Source organism: Atractosteus spatula, chromosome 2 (genome assembly GCF_055471065.1).
Source record: "Atractosteus spatula isolate fAtrSpa1 chromosome 2, fAtrSpa1.hap1, whole genome shotgun sequence".
Taxonomy (NCBI): Eukaryota; Metazoa; Chordata; class Actinopteri; order Semionotiformes; family Lepisosteidae; genus Atractosteus; species Atractosteus spatula.
The window spans coordinates 6,022,911-6,049,561 of NC_142707.1; the positions used below are offsets into that span (position 1 = coordinate 6,022,911).

General features: G+C 42.0%; 1 protein-coding gene across 1 annotated transcript in view; it reads right to left on the reverse strand.

Moving 5' to 3' along the window:
• The window catches only part of antxr1a (ANTXR cell adhesion molecule 1a), a 58,914-nt gene that overhangs the window by 13,489 nt on the left and 18,774 nt on the right, over positions 1-26,651 (reverse strand). Inside the window, exons 8-17 of the mRNA XM_088909311.1 lie at positions 26,365-26,445; positions 23,985-24,045; positions 22,117-22,215; positions 18,431-18,500; positions 17,941-18,019; positions 16,952-17,047; positions 14,035-14,076; positions 8,930-9,025; positions 8,400-8,567; positions 4,208-4,288 (exon numbers count right to left, since the gene is read on the reverse strand). Coding sequence (XP_088765437.1) covers positions 4,208-4,288; positions 8,400-8,567; positions 8,930-9,025; positions 14,035-14,076; positions 16,952-17,047; positions 17,941-18,019; positions 18,431-18,500; positions 22,117-22,215; positions 23,985-24,045; positions 26,365-26,445 — 873 coding nt within the window. The remainder of the gene's footprint in view (positions 1-4,207; positions 4,289-8,399; positions 8,568-8,929; positions 9,026-14,034; positions 14,077-16,951; positions 17,048-17,940; positions 18,020-18,430; positions 18,501-22,116; positions 22,216-23,984; positions 24,046-26,364; positions 26,446-26,651) is intronic.

The window sequence follows — 26,651 nt, forward strand, 5'->3', positions numbered from 1 at the left end:
GAGTGCTCATTCTCTCTTTATGGAGCTCTCAGCTCCAGGAAATACCTGTTTTACAGCTGAAAAACTCATGGGGTGAGTGCCATCGGCACTGGAGATGGGGGGGGGGGGGGGTTCCATTTAACATCCTGAAAACAGATGCTGCAAAGCCTATGGAAAGACCCCAGTCAGAGGGCTGCATCTTTCCTTTGGCCAGACTTGCTTTGCAGTCCCACACTGGGGTTTAAAACAACAGAGGCTCAGCAAACTCTGCTTACACATTCAAATTGCTTCCTCTGCTGTTCATATTTAGGATGCTGTGTCTTTCCAGACTTGCCTGAATGAAATTTCATGAGTCAGGGTTGTTGATACTGCCCAGATTTTTGTTTTCCATGCTAATGGACCATTCTAGAGATCCATATCAGGGCTGCAGCAATGGGTGTAGAAGATATACAGTAAGTAGCACTTTCTTCCCCCTCCACACAAACACACAAGATACCCAATTACTCCACTGAATGGTTATTTTTCAGTGGAATAGGACTTAAATGAAAAAACCTAAAGGCAATTAAGATTACAAGTTCATGTACTATACAACAGAGTATAGCACAAGAAATTAATTGAATGGAAAATAAAGAATTCCTTGGTTTTTACCCGCAGCCACAACAGACAGCAAATAAAGCAAATGACAGGGTGAGGCACACTGATTGCAGTTGCAGCACAGCTCTGCTAGGCTGTCCGATCTCAGAACACTTACACTAAGTTGACAAAAGCATGGCGAGTCAAGGTTCAGGGCTGGTTAGGAATCACGGCGGTTTTGAGACTCTGCTGTAGACTTTGCCAGTGAAAGACTAATGAATGACTTCATGGCCTCTGATCCCCCCTGCCATCTAAAGACACTTTGTTTAAAGGCTCCTTTCTTGTGGTATTAAAGCTGGCTCTTGGTCTTGCTCATGATGACAGATTTTCTCCTGTTCCTTTTTCCTATCTTGATGTCTCCTTCTCTCCATTCCCACTCTCTCCTTATTCCTTTCTTCTCCCATCGACAGACCTTTCATTTTCTCATTTCCTTTGCTGTTTCCATCTCCTATTTTCCTTCCTCCTTGTTTTCTTATTGTCCCTTTCCTCTCTCCTCCCATGTCTCCCTGCCCACTTTCATTGTGTCTCCATCTCTCAGACCCCTTTCTTCTCTCTCTCACATCTCTTTCACTCCCCCATTTCCCTCTCCTGCTGCCATGAATTTTCTCCCCCACCCTCTCCGTATTCTGCCTCTCTTCCTCTCTCTGCCACATTTATGGTCTCTGTACTACAGAGCCCACATTAAAGACATTCCCCAATCAGATACACAACATGTGAATCTCAGGCACCAAAGAACAGAGCACAGCTTCATTAACCCAGACCTAATTAACCCAGGACATCCTTTCATGTGGCCAACACCCTGTTACCTGCTGCTTAGAAGGAGTTTCAGATGAGACTCCCTGGCTACTTATAATTTCCCCTTCGACTAACGAAAGGTATTGAGACACATTAGACTGGATTGCTAAGGCATGGTGGTACACATGGACCTTCAGCTCTCAACGAGCTCAGCATGAACCTTTATTTAGGCTAGGGATGTGCTGTAACGTGTCTAGCTTCAATGGAGGTGGTGGCCAGTCCTGTTTGTTAATGCAAGTTTAAAAGTGAAAAGAACATATGGACAATCTGAGATTTACCAAAACCAATCTTGTATACATCTGAAAAAGAGCACAAGGGGCAGTCCCCCCCCCCACCCCCCACCAAGAGCTGTCAACAGGATCCCTGCCACATCCCCATGATATTCCCCCAGCGTGGTTGTGAAGCCCTTGCATTGTGTAGTAGCTGGAATAGGGAAAGAACCTAACTGAGTGCTGCTAATGACTTAAACACACTGAGCAAATTCCTGGAGTCAGGCGCAATGCAAGCAGACCTACAGCTCAACAGCGAGGTTTGAATGCCAGCTCATAACTTCCCATCAGCCTCTTCTCTGCATGCACGTTATTGCAAACAGCTGTGCTCAAGGTTTTAAGTAGATCCAACCTCCCATCCCACTCTTTTCCTAACATCTGAGCTCCTGTTTAACGTCAGAGAGTTTGGGATGGGTGCTACCATTATCAAGAAAAAAAGGGGAAGCTGAAGTTCTAATATTGTGTTTTATTTACAGTATTCATTAATGCCAGGCCTTGCCCTCTCTTCACTCATATGCAGAAGCCAAAGCCCCAAGCTCGCTCACAGGACCAAAAGCTTGTGGTTGCACTTCTTTTTTTAGTTAAATTGCCTACAAAATCTGGGGAGGTTAGAAAATGAAAGCTTTACTGTTGACAGAATCCTTTTTGTTGTTGTTTTTTTTCAAATAAACCTAAAGTCTTTGTTGTATCTTGAGGATGGCCTAACTCTTTAATTTGAAAAACATTTGTGTCTGACGTTTGAGAGGCTACATGATGGTGCGTGTACTGCCATGTCACATCAGGCGAGGCCTGGAATTCTGCTTACCCCTGAAACTGCTGCTGGTTTTCACACATTTTAGTACTCAAGAGTTTGGCTTTGGCAGTGCTCTTTCGTATTTTAACAGCATGTATTTTGAAACCTAGACTTAAAATCTGAACATGTATCCTTCACCAGAGGATCATACGCGTTTCCAAAGTTTTATCCCACTGAATATCTATTAATCTGAACAGGTTTCTCACATGAAGAGCTGTTGACAGGCTGTAAAAAGGGCAGACACTAGGTAACAGTTTCATGCACTCTCAGCTAGTACCGGGCTATTATTACTTAGCCAAAACATGCCGGGAGCTTTCAAAATGCAGCTTGATGTTGTGACAGAATCACATAAAAGTCTGCAACTGTGTGATTTCCCCTCAGTCCCAGCTGTCAGTTACTTCACTGAATTTATTTGCTGTCTTTAGACTGTGGTGATCTTTAGCCACTGATTGAAACCAACTATGAAACTTAATGACTGGAGGTCTGCAAGGCTGGAGACAGGAAAATGACAGGACCTAGTGGGGTGAAAGGCCTTGTCTGTGTTCATTTAGTTCAGTGCCTCTGATATACACAACCGCACATCCTTTCTTTTTGTTTTGCACTGAGAAGAGTTTTGGAATCGAAGGAAAAGAAACGGCAGAGATTCTTGCAGAAATCATGCTTGATTAAACTATGCCACCAGAGAGCAATGCCAGAGCACGAAATGTCTAATGATCTAAAATGCTCCGTTAGGCTGTGGAAAGCATGACACAGCCCAGAAAAGCAGTTTGTTGCCATAAAGCAGGCTCTGCACAATTCAAGACAATCTCACTGCTTGAACCGCACACTCCGGTTCCCTCTTCTTAAATCCCGGGGTGCTTCCAGAGGAGTCTTTCACAGTGTTTCTTTAGGAGGCACCCCAATACTTCACTCCATCTGAACAGTGATCCCAATACTATTGCACAAACATACAAACAGGGCTTTTGAAATCCTAGATCTGTTGCCAACTAGGGACTTTGCCTGAATGTTGAGCTTCTGAAAAAGTAAAGGAGGTTGCATGTGACATGGTTCCACAAGTCCAAGGGGAACAAAAAGGCGGTGGTAGGAGGTTCAGGATATACTGTATGTGTCAGGAATGATGCTGTGCACACAGATGTGCATGCATCAATATGCAACAGGCCTGCCCTTACACCTGCGCATACATAGGTTACAAATAAGAGATCATCGGGAAACAGCGTACAGTTATCTTTTCAACTGATGTGAAACTCAAATAGACACACAGATGTATTAACGAGCAAGCCCTTCAAAAGGATGACCTACCACAAAATCATTTCCTTTCTGCTTGTATTTGCTAAGCAGTGCTGCAGAAGTTGGTTTCTGTCCTACACATTGTCATCTTTGAGAAGTGGTGTGGTGCTGCACAGATCAAAACCCTGGTTCCTGAAACAAGGCTCACTTAAGATCTCAGAAACAATGGACAGTACTAGTAAGGAAGTGTGATGAGCGCATCTCTCCTCTGCTCCTGCTGAGATTCAATCCTGGCTGATTGTGGTCTCCAACAGAGACACATTCTTTGCCATGACAGATTTCTACACTTTTTAGATTTGAGAGATGGGTGACACTATAAAGGAGTCCTGATACAAGGAGGAGAAATAACATTTGCTGCAAGGAGATCACAGAGATGAAGGCTAATTGATGACTTTTTGAAGGCGCTCGCTCACTGGATGCAGGGATAAAAAATCGAGGCTTGCACTCTTACCTTGTCACCAGGCTGAGGTCTCATCACTGACACACGGTCATAGCCTTTCCTGAGCAGAACCCACAGAGCATCCAGCTTGCCCTGCAGCAGACAACACAGTGACCTCCATTAGCACCAAAGCTCCACAAGAGAGATCTTCCTGGTTACTGTGCTGCTCAGTTACCTATCAAACACCTTTTTTTTCTCAAGGTACAGTAGGTACAGGTAGTTTTAAAGGTTTAGTTTTAAAGGTACAGTAGTTTTTACAGATTAAAATATTATTCTGATTTGCCTATATACAATTAATAGAATAAACAGACCAATTAACTTGAAATTGTTTTTGATTGAATTTGATGAATAATTTTGATGAATAATAATTTTAAAATAATTTCAGCCTATAGGATAGCAAATGTTGCAGCCCAGTGTATGATTGTTTTTATGTTTTGTTGATTTCTAAACTTGTTTTCTGACTCCTGAATGTACTTGGCAAATTTGGCTTTGAATTGTAAATTCACCTTGGTTTAAGGGATCAGCTAAAGAATTAAAGCTAAAGATTAATAGAGACAAAAAAGCAAGCTCTGGTGGGACTGAGGTGAGGTCTGTGGGTCCTCACTCTTATCCGGTCAGTCACATGCTTTGATATTAGAGAAATCTGTTCGAATGTGTTTTCTTACTTGTGCTTTTCACGATGCTGACCTGACTGCATTTGCTGTTTGTTTAACTCTTTGACTATAGCCCCTGCTTTGCTTTGTTCTCAAAAATCTGCATGAAAAAGTTTAGTTTTTCAATCCTCTTCTGCTCATTCAGAATTCTGAGGTTCCAGTCACTGCTAGCGAAAAGAAAAAGGCAGTAAAAAGAGAGAATGGAATCTGTTTTTCTGCTGAAAACCGCTAGCTCTGCAGCTTCAGTTTTCTGAGGTCATTTCAGTTCATGTCTGGTTCCCATTACTGATCCCCTAGCAGATCTTTATTTATGAAACAATAGATTAACTCGCTCTTCTCCCGGACTGAGCTAGGCTCTTCAGAGGAAGTTTTCCACACAGGAACAGTGTTCGTGACCAGTCTCGTGATCACCTTAGGCAGACAGGGCATGCTGTGGGTGTACATCCAATTGAAAGTCGTCTTGTGCTGCAATAACATTGGATTACATCCACGCCAATTAACTTTGTGCAGTTCATTAAATCACTAATTATGATTCCCTGTCTGCATTTCCAAGGCATTGCCACACAAGCACACAAACAAGCTCATAAATCATCTTCAGAAAGCTTGAACCATTAGACTTTTGGTGCACAGAAAATTACATTGTAATTAAGAAATCAGCTTTTTAAAATAATTTTGAAATGAAGGGGATGTGAATTGAGCACAGCTACTGTTTTTGAATAACGTTATGTTAAATGTCATTGGAAATTGGAATAAACTATCCTGCATAACTGCAGGGATAACCGTAAAAACAAGGTGTCAGACATGGTTTGCTGGCCAGCCCGCTGAATTTTAACAGCACTCAGATTCCAGCGACTGTATTTCAGCATTTCAAGAACCCGTGCTGTAAGTGAAATGTCTGTTCACTTTTCTCTGAGAAACACAGTGAATTTGTTACCCAACTGTTACTTTGTATCTGGCTTGCTATCTATGTTTTAAATTTAGTTTAGGACCATTCATATCCAACCTAATAGCCATGGACAGAAGACAGGGTTTTTAGCAGGGAAATGAATGGGAGTAGCCCTGGTAACAAACCAGCTTTATTTATTGCTCTGGGTATCAGATATTACCACTCAAAATATTGTTGCAATCTCAAAATGAGATCTGTTTTTTGTTTTTTTAATTTTTTGCAATAATGCAAGCCACGAGACAATTACAACATGATAGACTGTCCTTGCAGATATGGGAGCAGCAACTTGGATTGGACTGATCTCATTTTCCCTTTTATTAACAGCATAAATTCAGCTCTTAAGGTGAAGAAAGGGATCAGTAATTTAGTTGTACTTTTAGTTTTTCTAATCAAGAAGCCAAGAAATTTAGGAAAGACTATAGATCTCTGTTGGTAGATGAAGAGACAGAGTACAGTTTAATAAAATCATAGGAGCAGAAGAGTACCTAAAACAATGCCACATCTACAGTATACTGATGGGAAGGTACTGTTTATGTGTTCACCAGAGTGTACTGTAAACACAACAGCTGCATAAATGTAATTGCTAGAAAATGGAAGGATACATCCTTTATCCTTACATGTACAGTATTTGGATTGAAGGAGTGAAATCAGGATTGGTGTTAAAGTTATAAATATGCACAGCCTTAATATTTTCACTGTGTAAAATCTCAGTGCCTTAGTACTGAGTCCGGAGCTATCCCTTTGTGGCTTTCCCTTTGTGACTCACTCAAAGTTTTTTTAAACTTCTTAAGCAGGAAACAATCTTAGATGGGCCTGGAGAAAACTGGTAAAAAAGCAGGAAAAGAGAAAACACTGCACACAATTTGGTGCATTTCTGGACAGATTTTCTGATCTCGTGGTGGAGTGGAGATCATAGTATTTTTAACAGGCGTAACATGTGCACTACGTAAGTCCCTCTGCCCTTATAAAAACCTTTAGAACTTTAGCCTACAACTGCGGGACTCGGGACTCACAATGGGTCAGTACGAGGTATTATCAAAAGCAAAACAGTAGCCCTCCCTGAAGAATATTATTACAACACGGGAGACCTGGTTCTTGATGGCAGTGATAGAACTGCCGCTTACTGGTCCGCAAACACTACATCACTCACTGTCCGCCTGCACTCAGGTGACCTAGGGATCATCAGATAAAACTCCACAGTGAGCAAGGCACTTGGGTAGAGCTGAAGCTGAGTACCCAATGATGAAATGTTAAGGCTTTAGCTGAAAATGTCAGTGCGAACAAAGTTGCTGTTCCCGTTCCGCTGGCTCAGTTCCTCAGGGCTGGTTTGCACCCCTTTTTCTGCGTCCCAACCACATACTGCAAATTATGGTTTAGTCTCGATCCCGCCTCGGTAGCCATTCCAGCAGCGCCACAGACCTCAAGGCAGCGTCCAGACACACTCCAACCAGCCAGCACCGATCAGGGTTAGCTCTTCTCAGATAGGGCAGGCCCTCAGCGGGGGCACAGAGAAGGGTGGGATGAGCCTCAGTCTCTATTCGGCATTTATTTATGGAAGAGCCAGTCATTTTCTTTTCGGTGCCTGCATCCATTCTCAATTTGGAATCGCCATTTCGTTAGTGAATTTGGCCACCCTCTCTGAATCACTATGAGGAGCGTGAGATCTTGTGCATGAACGCTTCCAGCATGCCCACTGTCCTAGCCTCCCCCTGAGGGAAGGAAACAGCCCAAAGGTTCATACTGGACAGGTTCAGACAACCAATCCGCAAGACTTCTTGTGCACTTTTGTTCCTTTTTCTTGCTTTGTCTTTAGCACGTAGATCAGCACGTGAATCCTTGAGGTATGGAATCCAGTCGGTCTCTTTGAATCTTCAACAGTCTAAGGCTGTGATGGAAGGGATAAGCTGGTCCACTTAAATCTTTCACTCTGCTGGTACCTGGATTGGAGAGTAACCGCTTCCTGGATCAGTGGAACAACTTTCCTGGGTGACAAGCTGTTTACCACTTTAGGAAAGACAGAAAAGCTGCTGGATTTCAGATTCCATGAACTGGAGTTAGAAACCCCTGGTGTGAACCATAATGGATGCATATTTTTAAAAAAACTCCCACATCTGTAGTATGTTGACGATGGCAAACACTGTAATCAGAAGTTTGGGTTTTCCTTGAGTTTACTCATCATGGACTGCAAGGGGCAGGAAAAGCAGTGTTTTTATAATCCCATTTATCTAACCATTTCACACCACCCTTGGCCCACTTTGAGGGATCAGTACCTTAACTCACCTGGCTGAATGGCATATTGCAAATTGCTGCGGCCAAAGATTCACTTAATTATGAATTCTGAATATTTCTCATGTCTGGTACCTAGCCACCACTGTACCTGTACTTTAGAGGTAGACTGGGGACAGAATTGGTGACAGGAAGCTCTAGGTGAATCTGGTAAAGTGGTTCACTGTTGGTGTTGTTTAGGTTGTAAGTTAATGGTGGTAGGCAGTTCTACACTTGAACAATTTAGACAGAATTCAGGAATGGTGTTTAGACAGTGTTTCAGATCTGATGGCACAAGCAGGAGGATAGTGTATTTTAAAGGCGTTCATTTTGCTCGTACCTTGATGGGGGAGTACCACTTTCTGGGCCCCGGCGGCTTGCGCATGCCATTGTTTAGTGTGCGGGTAGGAGGCAACTCGAACTCCTGCTCCGGCATCTTCACTCGAGCGTTCTTGGCCTTCTCCAGCTTGGCGCCTTCCTCTGTGGAGCCCTTTTCTCCCCAGCGCACCTGCAACATCAGCACCATATCCGTTAGGCAGCCCCCTCCATCTCACGAATCTGCCAGTGGTATGAAATGAGTTAGGTGTACCGTCCAAGTGAAGACATGGAAATCTGCTATAGAGATCTGCCATCAGACCACTCAGCAAAATACCATATCAAAGCTGGAGTGACACGTTTCCCAGCAAACCGATGGTTAGGGGTTCAGCTCCCTGGGGCACTGCTGTTCTACTCTTGAGCAAGAAACGTTACTCAGACTGCTCCAGTAAAATGACCAGCTGGACAAATGAGTACAAACGCAAATAAATGATTAATAATGTGCTCATTTCACGGCCTGCCTCTTTCCTCCTCAGCTCTCCCTAAGTAACTCACCTCCATTCTTTTGATGCCTCCAACTCCTCTGCCTCCATAATAGGAAGCGTCTACGGTTGGCCACTTCTTCTTGGGCGCCCCGTCATCCTCTTCGTCCTGGAATGAGACACACAGGGCAGGTGGTGATACAGCACTAGAGAGGAGCAATGCACTGTCCTTTCCACACGCTGTCTGCTCTCATATTTACCAATCATATTCGTACAACAGTGTGACTGGGACTTGCACCAGTTTCAGTGGAACATTACATATAACGCAGAACAGCCTCGTATTTTACCCATCCTGCGTGCCAAATTGTAAACCCCTAGTTTTCTTTTTCTTTTAACACATTGCGAGATGCCAAATCTGGGCATGACTTCATTTTTCCATCTTAATATCTTAATGCAAAGCAAATGACCTACCACCCTCCACCCCCCCTCCACACCTCCTCATTCCACTCTTTCCCTGGACTGTTTGCGTCAGATCTCAGGAAATGACAGAAGCCAGCGCTGCCCTTCCAAATCCACCATCAGCCCCCTCATCAAATTTCAGCATTTAATTGTGCAGTGTTGCTTTCCTGGAGCTATCTAATAGACTCTGGCCCAGTAGAGGCTGGGGCATTCACTTAGGAGGCTGATGCAATTCCCCCTTTTCTATGAACCTGAGAAGGGCTGCAGAGATTTGAGTCTCTTCGTTTTTATTTGCTACCCAAACTCACTCATAAACATGTTTTGAAAGCCCAGCATGGAAATGGAATTTATTGTGATGCAGCAACACTCAATATATTTCATGGGTGAAATATAGACCTAGACGCTGTTAAGCTACACTGTGCTGTATTTCAACAGTGTTTATGTTGTTGCACAACTGGCAGAGACACTTTTGTTCAGGAAAAACAGTATGTTTCAGATGAATAGGTTTATTCCATGCTGAAAAGAGAAGAAAGGAAACAGAGCGTTTCGGCTGTGGACCCTTCATCGGGTATGAGCAGGTGAGACAGCCAGCAGTATGAGCCATTTATTTTGAAACTCGAAACTGTAGAAATCACATACTCAATTGGTTAAGCAAAGCAAGCTTAACCTGATCAGTAGCTGGGTTGAGGGACCTTCGAGGAAAACCAGGATGCAAGTGGACGGAGCATTGGCAGACCCATAGGGGGCACTCTTACCTCTGGACCAGAATTGTGAACCAGTTCCCCTGTACTGTTAATTAAAGTCCTGATCCATGTAATCATGAATGGTCGGAAGGCATTGTTCATGGTGATGCTTATCCCAGCACCCTGCATATACTCGACTCTTGGCTTGTACAATCTGGCCTCCCTGAGTTTTCTTAAATTCTTTGAGTTAGCTTAAGCTGTTGTTGTTGATATTAATATCAGCATTATCATCTAGCATTCCTCATTGTGAGTCATGAGCACTTCTGCTAATCCTCTTCTCATGTTGGATTGACTATTGTGTTGCAGTGGTGTAATGTATTTTGAAAGGGACTTGGATTGCACCCAGAAACAGATGGTTTTGCAAGTGGTCTTAATTAGAACCACTTTAAAGCAAATTAAAAACTCTTCTTCAGCCCTGGTATGCTTTGTCAATGCTATGTATTGCTGTTGGAATAGATCATTTATTTTTGTCATGTTTAGTCCTTAAATACATGAGAGGAACCTGGCTCTTAATTTTGTTTTTTTAGTTCATCTCTGATTTTTTAATCAAAGAGAGATTGATCTCATTGCATATCTTATAGGACTTGCTATAGTTATAGGACCCTGCTTGTCATTTGAACAGTTTCGTTCCTTTATGATCAGCTCCTCAAGATTTGAAGTTTTGGAGTCTGGCCAGTGCATTCTCCAAACCATCCTGATGCTATTTAATCTCTCCAAAACCAGCCAACAAACAATATCAGGACCGCTCCTGAGACCCATTTCTGGGACTGTACGATCAATCCAGTACTTTGCTTTGAAAAGGCCGACTGTTCAAGAGGAGGACGTTTAGCAGCAGTCGGGACTGATTTTAATCAATTTTGATTACGCAATTTGATTCTGTGTTTCTCGCATTCAGAATGCCACTTCCTCCAGTCTGACCCCAGCAGCCCCATCCACCAGCCCCCGATCCTAATGACAGGCTTAACAGATTAGTGCCTACTTCCCCACATCCCTAGCTAGAGGCAGAGGGGTTGTTGTGCATCCCAGTTCCCTCTCACATCAGCAGACTGCACCCTACTCAGCTCCAATGACCCGTCTCAATTTCGGGCCACCACTGGCCGAGTTATTTTAAGGTAGGTTCGGTCTTTGGCTGACATCCGCATCCCTATAGATTGTCACAACAGGCTCCTCCAGCAGAAATTTTGTATTAAATTAAGTTGAGAAGGTGGGTGTCAATTTGAAGGAGTTTATGAAAGGGCTTGTATATACTGTACACCAGTAAGGGCTATTCAACATGCTCAACCTTATAGCTGTCATATATTCAAATGCCAATCAAACACAAACCCCCTCAGCACTATACATTAACCCTGCTCTTCCTCGAACAATCTTTTGTCTGCGTTATTATAGTATTGACTGATCTTTCTGTCCTGATACTCTGACCCTCTGGGTGAGTTTTGCTGTAACTTGTTGCCAGAAGCAAGCAGCAGTGGGGCTTTTAAGCTCTCTTGCCGAGTGTGAAATGGCATTGTCTAAATGGGGCAGTGAAATGTAGTTGATTTCAACACTCAGTGTACCAATAAATACATTCATAACTGCCAGCACCAGGCTGCTGAAGCATTCAGTGTTACTTTTTGTTAGTTTGTCAGGCAGCCAAAAGTCAAAGATCAGCCCCTTCCATGAAGCACATGAGTATGAGTGTAAACACCCTGCAAGGAAGAGTTTGTGTGTGTGTGGGGGGGGGGGGGGGGATGTTTGTGTGCAGGCACAACCATTCAATCTCAAAGCTCAGCCTGTGTATTTCCAGGCAGATTTCGACTGTCAAGGACTGGGGATCTTGTGAGACATTCCTTAAGTCCTGGCATTTCCTGTTTTCAGGATCAGGCTACAGGAGAAGCAGAACAAAGAGAGGGAAGGAGACAGAGAAAGGCAAAGCAGAGGTTTGCATAAGACAAGAAGAGGCTTCGGGCAACATTTCGCAAAGCCCTGTTTATTTAGGGGCTTTGTGAGCACAGGACTTCTGTTTTTGGTTTTCTGAAAAAAATATTTTTAACATTTAGTCTTGATTAATGAGCTATTTTTGTTTTTCTGTTGTTACAGAGCAGCTGTCTGATTTCCCTTTTTTCATACTCACATTTCAGATTATTTCACATTCAAGTCCTCTATGTCTGTTTTTGTTTAATTCGACTTGGTTCTTCAAATTATTTAACAACTAGACAAAAATATCCTGATAATTAAGTGGAACACTGTTAAAAAATGTAATAAATGCCCCAAAACTGGAGAAGGCCCTGTCTTTTGATTCTTGCATTCTCTTGGTAGAACACAAAAATAGGCTACAGAGAAGAAAGAAATGTGCAGTAGTTGATTTTGTTATAGAGACACTGTAACAAATTCAAAATCGGCTGTGTCGGCATTTTTTTTCAGTGATATGCCATGTTACTCTATCATGGTTAGCACACTAATCACTCACTGGGAGCAGGTGTGTAAAATCTGGAGTGGCACAGGCAGGGAAGACCTTAAATTTAAAATGAATGTGATAGGGGTGAGACAGAGACCAAAAGAAATAATGTGTGGGTAAATCAAAGCAAGAGGAAACAGACGAGGCACAAGAGAAGGTCTGGGACTGTTTCCATATGTTCCTGCCCCTGGTTTAAGACTCCGAATTCTTGGGGATGAACCAGGACTAGCTCCCGAGTGACTCATTCTTTCAAAGACTAATTTTAAATGAAGGTACAGTAGGTTGCTCCTATCAGAGTTAGGGTGCTTCGGCTATAAAGCTTGCCCAAGACTTGGGTATCTTACTGCTACCTTCTATAACACTACATTACTGAACAATATACAGAAACTATACTGTTAAATGGAAAAGTATCCATGTTATAGATAAGATATTCATCCAGAGAGTAGACTTAAGGGAGAGTCTTACACAGATAGGATGAAGGAACTGAACGTGTTTAGTCTTGAACACAGAAGACTACAGGGGATCTGATACAAGTATTCAAAATCCTCCAGAGCATTGACAATGCCAACACAAGGGATTTCTTCAGCTTAAACAGCGAAACACAAACCAGAGGGCACAAGAGGAAGTGCATTTATAATTGAGAACAGGAGGCACTTATATATCCAAAGCCTTGTGGGAAAATGAAACAAAATGCCCAGCCATGTTGTTGAAGCCGATGTAATGGCTTTTTTCAAGAAACAGCTGGTTGAGAGTCTTGTATCAACGAGTGACAAGTACATTAGATAACACGAAAGCATGTGACATAATTTATTTACATTTCCAGAAAGCTTCTGGTAAAAGTCCCTCACACAAGAATGATTTTAAACTCAAAAGCCACAGGAGTTCACGGTACTGACTGTATACAATGTTGAAGCTGACGGCTTCTTTCAAGGAACAGCTGGATGAGATCCTTGAATCAGTTAGCTACTAACTACCAAACGAGATAGAAGGGTCAAGTGGCCCCCTCATGTTTTTTCAAGAAATGACTAGATTCCTGGATCAAGACATTCCCAGCAACCCAATGGATATCATGGGCCAAATGGCCTCCAGTCGTTTGTTGGTTTTTCTAGTTTTTGAACTCTGTGCAAACAGGTTTGTGTCGCCAGTGAGGGACATCCTTTAGTCACTTCTGCTCTGAGTGAATCGTGATGAATCGTTCTAATAGCACTGGTCATTATGTAGTTCTTGAGGCAGACATATCTGCATGTCTTAATGGACTGTATACATCAAAGCAATTATGAGATACTGCACTGAAGATCAAAGTTAATGTGGGTTGATAGTGTCACTAAAGCCTGCAGGCAGCTGGCCTGGAAGACAAGTGGTGCTGGTGGACAGCAAACTGAGAATATCAGCCCATTCCCAGTGATGCTAAGAGACTCCTGGCCACGGACGAAATGGAAATATGGCACCGTCTTCAAGCTTAGCCATCTGGGAGCCTGGCCTGTATAGATTGGTCAAAAACGCATCGAATAACAACACACGCACAATTGCAATGGGTCTTACCTCACTGTCTTCTGGGACAGGGGGTGGCGGCTCTCGAATAATCTGTGAGAGGAAAAGAAAAAAGAAAAAAAACAATAAAAACATAAAAACACATGCTCCCATCAGCCCAGGAATTTGACCTACATTGCTTTGATTAGTGCACTACAGCTGGAATAATTTGTTTAATGTGTTCCAAGAAGCTGGGCTGCATGAAAACACATGACTAAAAACGTTTTTTTTATGTTATTTACAAGGAAACTGTTATGGCCCAACAATGTGCAAGCCATGTGTGCCTTTCGTAAGACATAGTGGGAGAAAACAAGGGGTCTCTGCTGCCACTCTGTTTTTTAAAGAGAGCTGGATATTATGAGTTTAGCTCTGGTTCATCTCTTTCTTCTTTGACAACCTGTCATGAAACCTGATTAACTGGGGTGTCTGTGTAGTAGGTGAATTATTTTGAGTTGTAAACCACAAAAATTAAGACTGAAAAAGAGGCAAAAACTCTGGTAATTTCTGCAATGTAAGAATGAATATGTTTCAATCTGATTTAATTTATTTGCTGTTTGATAAATGATAATAGTTTAAAATATTTAAATAGCTAAAAATAGTCTTTCTGTTTGAACCTAGAATACTCTTAAATGCTATTTCTAACCACAAACAGTGAACAGTGGTACAGTATTCGTTGGGGTTTTGATTGTTTGCATTGGTTCTCAATCAGCTAAAATTCGGTCAAATTAAATTTGGATACGAGAGACCCACGCCTTCATGCAAAACCATTACAGTATGTTCAAACACGTTTCTTACTTTTCTAGAGAACACTGGAACTTGTGAAAACTAATGGAAAGAAAATGTCACAGCATGACTTTGAGATTCCCTTTTATTGTCAATTAACTGATACTATTCGCCAGGTGAACCTATAATAACTAGCAATGTGGATATTGGCCACCATACGTCAATAAAATGAACTATGGCACCTCTGAAATGACACAGAAATTAACTTCCATTCCACATTTCTATACTGAAGATCAGCTGGATCATTTTCGGTCTATGAGCAGATGTTGCTGAAGCACGGATATGGAAATGGACTTTTTCCTGTGATATCCTTGAGGTGTTTTCCATTAAAACAAGGTTGTCCCATTTCCTATGGTAACATGGGATACTTTTCCGAAACAACACCACTTAAGGTGTCCCTTGGAAATAAACACAATAATAAAAGATTTTGGATCTGAAGATGTGTCAGTGGAAAACCAAAGCTAAGATTTAAAAATGAACCCAATTTTCCTGATGTTGCCCTAGATATTCTTGGCTTACCAGTTTTAAAAGACACAAAATGATACTCTACTATTTGCAGTATGCCATAGGAATGAATACTCTCTAGGGCTGTTAACAGCAGTTTGGCCTGGTTCAGCAAAGATTACATACTCTTCAAATAAATGCATTTTAATTTTTTAAGTCAAAACTCTTGGCCATTGTAACAGAAGAAAACATCTCGTCAGTGTTGATAATGGCAATGGTATTTGAGCTCAGCCCTCCTGCTGTACCGTTTCAGGCAGTGACCCTGCTCTCTCCCGTATTTTCTCTCTAAAGACACTGATCTCACTGCTGTTCCACTGGGAGAAGCAGCGCAGGCCTGACACACAGACACTGACAGCAGACACGCAGGCTTGCAGAACCTGCCCAAGGCTCACTGGGGTAAAACGTTGCCCCCCACCCCCACCTCATTCCTCTCTTCCAAGAGCCTTTCCAGCTCTGAATCCAGATTGTTCTCCAGCATTTCCAGCGTTTTCTGTTCCAAGATGAGAGAGAGTTGGGAAAGAGGGAACAGTGCCTGGATTTATGTTTTAATTGTGTTATGAGAACGATTTTCCCTTTTGTTTATAAACCGGTTTTGGATTTTTCGGTTGCTGCGCAACACTTCATCCTGCCAGAATTCCGCACAATCCCATGAACTACCAGTGCACTCCTTCCCTGAATGCAATATCTAGTAACGTCTGTGACTGTGCTACCTCAACTTCTAAGAATGGGCTCCATTTCTCCCACAGCACAAAGTTTCATTTGCACATTTGCTAATCCTCAAAATTCTCAAACATCAAAATTGTAGGTGTTTTTCTGGAGCCTTTTCGAGAAGTGGATTTGGTGAAATGATGGATTTTTTTGGAAACCTTTGAATTCTAATTGGACACCAGCAGGCTGGCTTTAAAAGCCTCTGTGATGAATGTTAATGAAATTAACTCAATGTGCTGCATACTGTAGGTCTCTGCAGCTGAAGCCAATGATTGTGATACAAAGACTCTCAATTGTTGTTACTGTTTTTCAAGACTTGCACTGTGCTATTTGGCTCTGCATGCTCAGAGTTCTTTAAAGCTAACTGTGCTAAAATCCCGCTGTGGCTATCTCTTTTTAAAGGGTTTAGGCCAGTTTGATTATGTTGATCTATTGCTATGCTTTCTCTGTCTATCTTTCTTGCCAGTGTGTCAATGCTGTGGAAATTAAGTCAAAGTCAATGTCAATTGTATCATTGTTCAACAAACTGGTTTGGAGAAATGTACTTTTAAGTATTTGATACATGACTAAAGGACATTCTTCTGGCTTTTTGTATAAATAACATCCTGTAAAAATAAAACTTTCCTCCAGAGATCCCTTGGGCATTAAACAGAAATAAAAAATTTAGAGGCGGTGGGGTTCTTGGAGCGGAATTGCAATAAGGGCTTCAGATCAGTTGCAAGCGCTTTAACACATCAATCAAGCTGCTTCTGTGCATCATTGTATAGCTGTGGATGGAACATAATATGCTTAAGGTCAGTTCAGCTGAGATACTGGATCACCTGAACACTGAAAGAACCAGATAATAAAGCATGGTCTGTAAAGGCAACTGTGACGGTCCTGGTGGAGATCGTGGGAATGTGGGAGGGAACTTGGCACCAGACTGCACACTCACCACAGTGCAGCAGAGTGGCCAGAACCACCACAGCAGGGCCAGGGCCAGGAGAAGGAGGAGGATCAGCAGAGCGATGGCCAGGATCGTACCGTCGGACTGCAACATGCAGGAACAGAGACGTCCGAATTTTAGAGGAAGTACTGCTGGGAAGATATTCTCAGGCCTGGCTGATTGTATCTATTAATTACAGTCAATGTCAAAATATCCCTACAAAGACAGTATTTCCTTACACAATGACTACATATGCTACATATACTGAACTCAAACGCCCCCCTTTGCATTCTTTTCAAGCATGCCTCCTCCATGCCATCTTCACCTTGCAACTGCTCCTTGGCTTACTCAGTCTGAATGGGCTTCAAGCCTCCTCGTCCTGTGGCCAGGAGGTATCCCATTTATCAAGTGGGTTAAGCCAAACATCTCTCACAAAGCATTCAATTCTTGGATGTTTTTGTTCCTAGTGAACTTTTTCATAAACCTTTTTTTAATATAAAACTGTTAGTTGTAGGCCGCTGCAACCCCATGTCAAGATTATTTTCAGAGGTGAATGGGATAGTAAGTAAAAACAGAATGAAAGTCAAAGCAAAGTGCTCTGAAATTAGATGGTAGGTGTTGCCTTCACTTTGATCTCTTCATAGAAGTTTCTGTCTCTGGCAGAAAGGTCACCAGACAATCTGGAACTGAAAAACTGTCTGATGTGGCAACTGGAACTTTCTGATGTGGTATTTTTTATGTAAAAGACTGTTGACAAAACAAGAAAAAGAGTCCTGTGAAAGTTTTGATGTTATTTCCCCAACATTTGTCTTTTTATTTCATCATCACAGATGTGCATGGTTCCTCTCTGTTTCCAGTAGGAATTATCTGGACTACTGTAGGGGTGTTTTTATTCAGGTTTTCTTCTGGGAAGTGTGGAAGTTTCAGAATTCACTTTACCAGGAAAAGCAAAAAAAATAAATTAAGGTAGCAGAGATGACATGCAGTACTGTACTCACACAGCTCACAGTGGTGATGGTGACAGAGCTGGAGATGAAGCTCAAGCCTTCATTCATACTGACGTGAAGGGAGGCTTGCCTGTGACAGAGAGCAATGTGATGGGACACATTCAACCCCCAAAAAACTTAGGCTACAGAGTCTAGAAGAAACATTTATGCAGGAAATCTCGAATAAGCCTCGTAAATGTTTTCATTATACAGCTTCATTGTATTGTTTTCTCAAACAGAGAAGGAAGTCTACTTGACACGGTAGTAAATGTTCCTTGGGACTCGTCCCAGGAAGGAGAGAGAAGCAGACAGAGCAGAGACACAAGGGGAGATTCAGAGATATGAAAGTAAAATCAGATGACTATGAATTGCTTGGAATTATGCAAAGACCAAATGGCCTATTAAGTGTCACTCCATAGCTGTATAGACTCCGCCAGTGACAGCCAATCATGCCACCGTGCTGAGGAGTACAAGAGTTCAGGAGGCAAGGGTCTTGACTTACGTTCCCACTTCCTGTAGGACTGGAGCGGGACAGAGCAGGTACGTGTCCTCCACCACCAGAGGCTTTTCCACTAGAGGGAGACAAGGAGAGAGGGGGTAAAGGGGTGGTAAACACTCTGGCATAGCTAGCTGTCTGTAGAACTTTGTGAATTCCTCCTAGGGAGCTTACCTCCAGTCTGTAAGAGCCTACAAAACCAAGCCGGGCAGCTGGTGTTACCATTCTGTTCCAATACTTAGATTCGACCAGTATTTTAGTCTGCAATTTAAAAAAAAACTAGAGATTGGGATAAGAAAAGACTTGGAATGGAAAGGCCCAGGATTGCTAAGACTACGGTCTTGTGGATTGTACTCAAATGTGTTGCACGTGCTGCGCGTTTGGTTATTTTCTGACCTGCTAGCTAGCAAAGAATACCACTAATCTGCACTCTTTTCATCTGTCACTTCAGCACTTTCTGTCTGCTGAAATCTTTCAAAGTGACCCACTGCCCTCTTGGGGTCAGAGCTTACATAAATGGATGTGTAAACTGTTTATGTCTTGCAAATTAGGGTGCATTAGAAGATGACTAGGATGTAAGCAGAGCCCCATTGATTTTTAAGGACCGAGACATCCTTGCTTTATGGCCAATGTAAGAGACATCTTCAGAGGAAGGCTGTGATTGAGCATTGTTTGGTCACTTTGCTCCTGAACTCTTATTCATTTCACTGAATTGTCTTTCAATACAGCTCAATCCATAAGGCGGAGATGAATTTTCTTCATTCTTGACAGTGCAGCATCAGTAGTTGGGATCTGCTGCTCCATTCCTCATGGGGATTAAGAATTAATTTAATTCATTAAGTAGTCTAATCTATCCTGTCCTGCATGCCTGCATGCCAGGTGGAAGGAAACCAGAGGACGTGGAGAAAACTGCTGCCTGCCAGAGGAGAACATGCAAACTCCACACATGCAGGCACCTGAGACTGGAATCAGACCTATGACCCTGGAGCTGTGGCACAGAATCACTCAACGCCACATCAACGTTCACACCCTTCATTGCACGGCTGCATTAAAATGGATCCCTACACACAGGATTGATGTGTAGATAACACAACAATTGTCCAAATCATATTTGACATTCAGTGATTGGAGACAGTATACTGCAGCTGTCACATCCCCTCAAAAAGCAAAAAATATTTGTGTATATAAATGCACAAACGAATTTCTTGGTTGTTGCTGCCCAAAAGTCCTCCTTTCTTTTGCTGCATGGCAGTGAGGAATGCAAATTCCTTCTGTGTCTCACAGCGGAAAACAGAACAGCCTAAAGTCTTCTCCCTGCACCCTGTTTATTCTGGCTGACTCTGGACATTGTTGCTCCAACTGATATTTCTTAAGTAAAAAACCGCCGGGGGACGCTGAGCCTGCACTGAGAGATCAGCGAGGTGCCAGGACTGTTTAAAGACACTGCCAAGACAAACCCAGTCCTCTTTCCTATCGAGAGTTCATCCCCAGCTTCAGACGCGTTTGCAGAATAGCAAGCAAGAGCGGTTGCAGGCTGGAGAGACAGACAGAGATTTGTGGATTGACACAATTCTTTGTGGGGGATCTACATTGTATCCGCATTGAAAATCAGACAAGTTCTGTGACATCGAGCCTCAAAGATTTGTCCCAGGAAAGACACCCACCATTCCCTTTGTTTTGTGGTCTCTTATTAGATAAATTATGTGAGCCTGTACCTGTGAATCCATGCTGCATATACATCTTTCTGTATAGAACTGTAGCTTTTTGTAATGTATCTTTCTGTATAGAACTTTTATAAATGTGCGAATGCCTACACCTGTATTGTATAAGGGGATCAAAAAACTATGTATTCATACACTGTACACAGAAGCCACTATTAATAGGACCTAAATCTCACTGTATAATACTGGAGTCACTGTACAGTGATAATACTTCAGTTTACCGTTATCAGTGAAGCGCTGAAAGATCTAGATTTTCTTTTATCATTTAAGAAACTGTTTTAAGGTGTTTAAGGAGTAGGTTGGGTTTTGCTGTCTGAATCAAACCAAAGAATGCTATTGTTTGAGATTGTAGGCACGCACACTCGCGCGCACAACGAGTAAATAACTGTGCGTTATTTAGAAAAGGTCCAGGCTGTGTTTAAAAGGAAGAACTGTTTAGAAACAAACATGTTGTGGAGCCTGCGCTGACACAGCACTGCTGTGTGGTTTGGAATGAGCTTAGGGGGAGTTGGGGGTGGGATATTTCATTATTTCCTTTCCAAATTGGTTCCATGCCTCTCAGAATTATTTAATCATTCTGCTCTTTGACCCCTGGGTGCACAAATGACAAATACTACCTAAAGATTTCCTTTTCATACAGTGTGAGCTGTCCAGAGATCTCTGTATTATTGCTTTCTCCCTCAATTATGAATTGCTACCTCTAGTTATTCCTTGGCACTGTGGGACTAAAGTGAGCGCAGGAGGTAGGAAACAGATGGCCTTTCATCTCACCCCCCCAAAAGCTAGATCCTCTTTATAATTGTACAAAAGAACCAATGAAGTAAAAAAGTCCATACTTAAAATAGCTCCAGCATGCTTAAGTTCAAGCTACCAAAAGTCACAGAGAGAAGGGAATCAGAATTTTTTGCCATGCTCATTTTTCAGCTTCATGCCCCTTTCAAGACAAACCAAACACTGCATTTGTCTATATTAGAAGAGAAGGTGATGCACTGAGATGTAACTGTTTTGAAAGCAGAAATATAATAAATGCAGTTGCCTTCTCCAAATTAACAGATTAGTCAATGTGTAACCCTCTACTTTCCCATTCCAACTTAAAATGTGCAAACACAGAAGCATCTTCTAATTTATTCTGTCAAAACCCACCATAATAAAATCAGCTAAAAAGTGGATTGAGAAACAATGGCTGCTGTATCTCATTCACAAACCTAGCTGCGCATATTCCCTTTTGCACTTAAGAACTGCCTCAACCCTCTTTTTGCAAGCCTGCTGAAGTGATCCCGTAAGTCTTACAATATTGCTAAACATTCTCCTTGCCTTGTGGCACAAGGCCTTGTGGAACAAAATCTCAGTTGTCTCAAGTTTTTGTTGTATATAATTAGTGCAACTATCTGTTGGCGTGCATCCGGTCAGGAGATTCTTAAAAGCCCATCAGAAGTTTGTAAAAACATGGGAATGTTTGAGGGATTTGTCACTGTCTCCTGCATGAGAGCATCGGCTTTCAGTCTGTGTTACATCTGTGGAGTTCTCCACCAACTCATTTTCAGACAACACAGATTTAGGCAGGCAGGACTGAGGTGATAACCTGCAATTCATTTAGAAGTCAGTTCAAATGTGCCTAACCACAAGCACAAGCACGCATGCAAAACGCTCTTAGAATTAGAGCTTGCTTGACTCCTTTCATCAGCCTGTTTGTAAAACAACATCTAAAGAGTTTTTCCAGGATGCTGGTGGGATAGGTATGGCTCACTTGAGCTCAGTCATTCATCTATTGTATATAATAGTAACACGTTTATATAAGGACTGAGAATTTAATTAATTAACATTTAAATTGCAAAATCTTCTCACTTTATCTAAGCTCTCTAATCAGCTGATTAATACATTTGATAGTTGCATTTGTTAAAGTTGTATCTTCTCAGTAAAAACACATTCTACTAAAAAATCTCTTGCATTATTTAAGACTGCAGCACTTACTCAGAGTGACAGTGTCATTGATCCTGAAGCTGCAGAGCACCTTCTCAACATTGCGGGCATGAAGGAAGCCATTGCCCTTGACCACCACCTGGAAGGATTCTGAGAGAGAGAGATAAGACGAGGAATAAGAACAGGGTGATGAGACGGCCGCAGGGGGAGACAGTGCTTGAGGAAGTAGGGAAAGATTGCAAAATTGCATGTACTGTATTGGTATTGACTGTTGTGGAGCAGGAGTGTCCCATGTTTTTAGAAAAGCTTTATGCTTTGAAAGGTGCATTTGTTTAAAAAAAACATTCTGCAAGGCTGAACGTGAGGAAAAGAGCTGCATTTCCATTGCAGCTGGGCATCAGTGTTAAATGCATCGAAATTAGCATCAATGCTAATTTTTTTTCCCCAGATGCACTGCCTTTCAGACACTTGAATGAGTTGTTTAGTATTGTAAATGTGAACAGTATCTTCTGAGCAGCCGCCACAAAGGAGAACCCACACGATAGTTGTACCACGAATTAGAAGTGATGGAGATAATAAACTTTGGTTTCAGCAGCTCAGCCTTCGTGCTGCTTTAGTGCCAGTTCGGGTTTCTTTTTGAGAATACTCAACTCCCATCCCCTTGCTAGACTGTCTCAAAGCTTTAAGAGAGTGAGACATCTCCATGCCCCGGCTCTGACAGAAACCATCTTGATTCACGTACTGTACTGTATTGTGCTGCTGCAGTTACTGTCGGGACGCCAAGCATTTATTCCATCATCCAAAACATACAATACAGAGATCGCTGGAGACAAATCCGGATGTGTAACATAAACATCCGGGCCGCAGTGGGAAGCTTCTGAGATTGAAAGCCATTGATAGAAGCTTTATCCAGTGATCTTCAAGCTTCCCAAACTGCCAGTCATCGTTTAGCTGACACAGCTGAATTTGGGTGAGACAATGTGGTTTGACTTTACATAGTAGAACGTCTTACTGTAGCAAACTTACACACACAGAAGAACACAAAACGGTAACAAAAGAGAACTGGCCATTCAGCCCTTCCAGCCTGAAGTCGTTAGGTCGTTAGTAATTAATCCAAGGATCTCATCCGGCTATTTCCTGAAAGAAGCTGAGGTTCAGCAACATAGCTTCCTCAACCCTTTGAGTAAAGATGTGCCTCCCGTTCTTCATTTGAAATGTACGCCCATGTAGTGTTTGACTTGTGTCCTCTAGTTCATTTTTCACTGTTCAATCTGAAGAAACCTGCTGGGTTAACTTAGCCTTTCAGGATTATGAATACTTGTATCAGGGCTCTCCTAATACAAGACTAAAATGTCCTTCAGTTCCTTGTGCTGTGGAGCTGTGAAACTGAAAACTCTGCCTTTTGCTGCTGTGCTGGTTTTGTTGGAGGGCACACAACTCTCTGCTAACCCTAATTAATCAGGGAAGATCATTAACTCAACTAACTGATATGATCAATATATGATCAATTGATATTGAATTAACTGATGTAAGAACTAAACTAACAGATATGATCAACTTATATATCGGCTTTAAAGAGAGCTGAGTGTCGATAAGAAACAAAATGGAAACAATCAGTCGTATTGTTGACCACTTGCATCAACGCGATTGATTATGGTGCTGCTGTGGTATCTGGTCGGTCTGAACTTGCTGTTACCCCCAGATTCCGATGCTCTTTCTAATGTTGCTTGTTCTACTGAGCATTTTTCTTCTGAATACATTCTTATTGACACACGCGATTATTGAAAAAATGCAGATTGCTCTTTGAAATGGTCACATTCACAAGCAAGAAAATAAAACAGAGAGAATGATGAGGATCTAATGAATCAAGACTGCGGTAATTGCAGTGAAGGAGTCACTGAGGCAGCAACTTCACATACCTCCTGCACAGATGCTAGAGGGCTCTGCAGCCAGGATCTCTATACAGGACTTCTTTAGGATCTGAAGGGAGGAAGAGGGGAAAATCAGTCAGACTGGCAGGCGTCACCAAGGTTTTCTGTTACATAGAAATCATTTCCAGCCGAAATCAATAATCTGATCAATTTATTGAATTAACAAACTGAAACTGAACTAAAGACTGTTTAACTCCCTTTGAGAATGAGATGGCACTGGGTGAGAATCAGTTTGTTGCACTGTTCTGTAAATATTATGGTGAGATGGTCCAATCACACTTTTTTTAAACGTTACACTTCATCTTCTACAGTTTTGAACACCTTTTTCTGCAGGTTGATTTACCTCTGTGTATGAGAAATACACAGCCTTATTTTGTTGTCACATGCAGTTTGTTTTCTCTGTCAGTCACTGTTTGATCTTTGACACGGCTCAGTTAGGATGTGCAGTTAGGATGTTCTTTCTTGTTCTCTTCTTCTTTCATTCAATAACCTGTTTGTATAACAATGAACTGATCTGGAGGACAGATATAGAGACATAGAGCATCGCCACCTTGTTGATTGATCTCATTAGATCACTGGTGCTAAGCAAGCCTAGCCCTGGTCAGTACTGGAATAGAAGACCTCTAAGGTGCTGTTTGTGTCCCAGTGCACAGCATTACTCAGTCACCACTTTACTTTGTGTGGTTGGAGGGGAATTCCTCTGTGACTTCTTTAATGATCTGACAGAGAATTTCCAAACTCTGTATAGAAACCAGGGACACTGTGCTATATTAGTTCCTGTCCTTCAAACGAGATGTCAAATTGAGGTCCTGACAGCTTAGTAATGAAAGATTCCATGGCATTGTTCGTATGTGTAGGTGTTAAAATAGCTAAACCCCACTTGGTCATTTGCCTGTCAGCTTTTACTCCCAGGTTTGTTATATCATTACTGTTGATGAGGAGAGAGAGGTGGGCAGAATGGGCTAAAGTAATAAAGACATTTTAAACACTCTCCATCCATGAAGGGTGATATTGGATTATCCTACAGTTTCAGAACCATGTCTAAAAGAAACTGTCCTAGAAGAAAGACATGCCTTGAAATTGATTTCTGTGAACTCAGAATGTGCTCTTACAAATTATCACTTTCATGAGATGAGCTTTCTCCCTGTCTCCTTATTTCTCTCTCTCTACCATACAGTATGTATTGCCTCTGACTATTCGGAGACTCTTTAAAAGACCTCTGCTATGGTACCAGTAAACCATACGCAGTGTGATGATATCCAAGACATTTAATGCCTCTCAGCTTCCTTGCTGCTCTGGAGCCAAAAGCTTTCAGTTCTGGTGTAATGGATACCAGATGGTCTCACTTCAAGACAGCTAAAGGAACCTTAGTGCAGTAAAGAAATGCCTTTTTGATGGAAGTTTTGTTTCATTTTGCTTGAGTTTGGGGTTACTGTAAATCAGCACCTTCACTGACTGTTTAAGTAAATGAACTTATTGAAATGTGTACCATCCATTCTGGAATCGGCTTAAAATTGGCTGTCTGGATCCAAAGACAAAACTGTTAAACTGCAGATCCCATGGGGCTCCAGGACTTATGGGCTTTGTTGTAAAAGTTTGCTCAATTGTGCAATGGAACTTATTATTTCTAATTGACATCATTACCTACTTGGACATTTTGGGGTATTCCACATTGTCTGTATTTTCCCGGTATAAGAATTTATTTTTTTGCATGTTGCCTATACAGTGCTATGTTATGAGTCATATGCTATTTTATCATTCTTCTGCTTAAATTTCCTGTTTGGCTTTTGAGCTACTGTACACATCCAGGGAAAAATATATATTCTTTAAAGACTTGAAGACTGGGTGTCATTAGATTTGCTTTGAGACATCTTGTCTGAAGCTGTTTTTGCTGGAATAGTCAGTGAGTATGACAGCCTGGCTAATGGGCTTAGGTGCTGTACTCACTAACTGGCAACAAAGAATCAGATAGAGGAGTAAAGGATATACACATAGTAAGCAATGAAATAGCATGAAAGAGCTGGCAACAAACAAACTCTTTTTCTCATTCATATTGACCTCTAAGGCAGTGATCTCCAGTTCCAGTCCTGAAGAACTTTGGAGAACCGAATCCTTTAAACTTGATAGATGTCTGCAATTAGTGCCTAAAGGCCATATTAATCTTAACTGGCTAACCCAGTGGCTAGTTCAGTTAAATAATTTAATCCCCAGTTATGATGAAAACAAGCGTATCCTGTAGCTCTCTCGATGTAGATTTAGAGACTCTAGTTCGGAAATATAAATTGATACTTATATGAAATATAAATTCGACCAGGCTGAGATTATGTTAAATGTATGCGTCACACACAAGTCCGCACACAGTTCTCACCGAGTTGATGACTCCTTGCAGGGCTTCAAAGCCATCGTTGACCGGGAAGACGTGGTCCTTGCTGTCTGCGATCTTAGCCAGCTGAGAGACATAAGACAGCAATTTGAGGAGCTATCCCTTCAGTTTTGACAAGGACATGATTCTGGGATGAAGTCATTGTAAAGCATGAGGGCCTGAACCTAGTTTTATGTGTGAGGTTTTATGTGTCAGTCCAGGGGGACAGGGGCTCCTGGGTGATCCCACAGGTGCTGGGTCAGAATGGAGGCTGAACCCCAAAATTCAGAAAT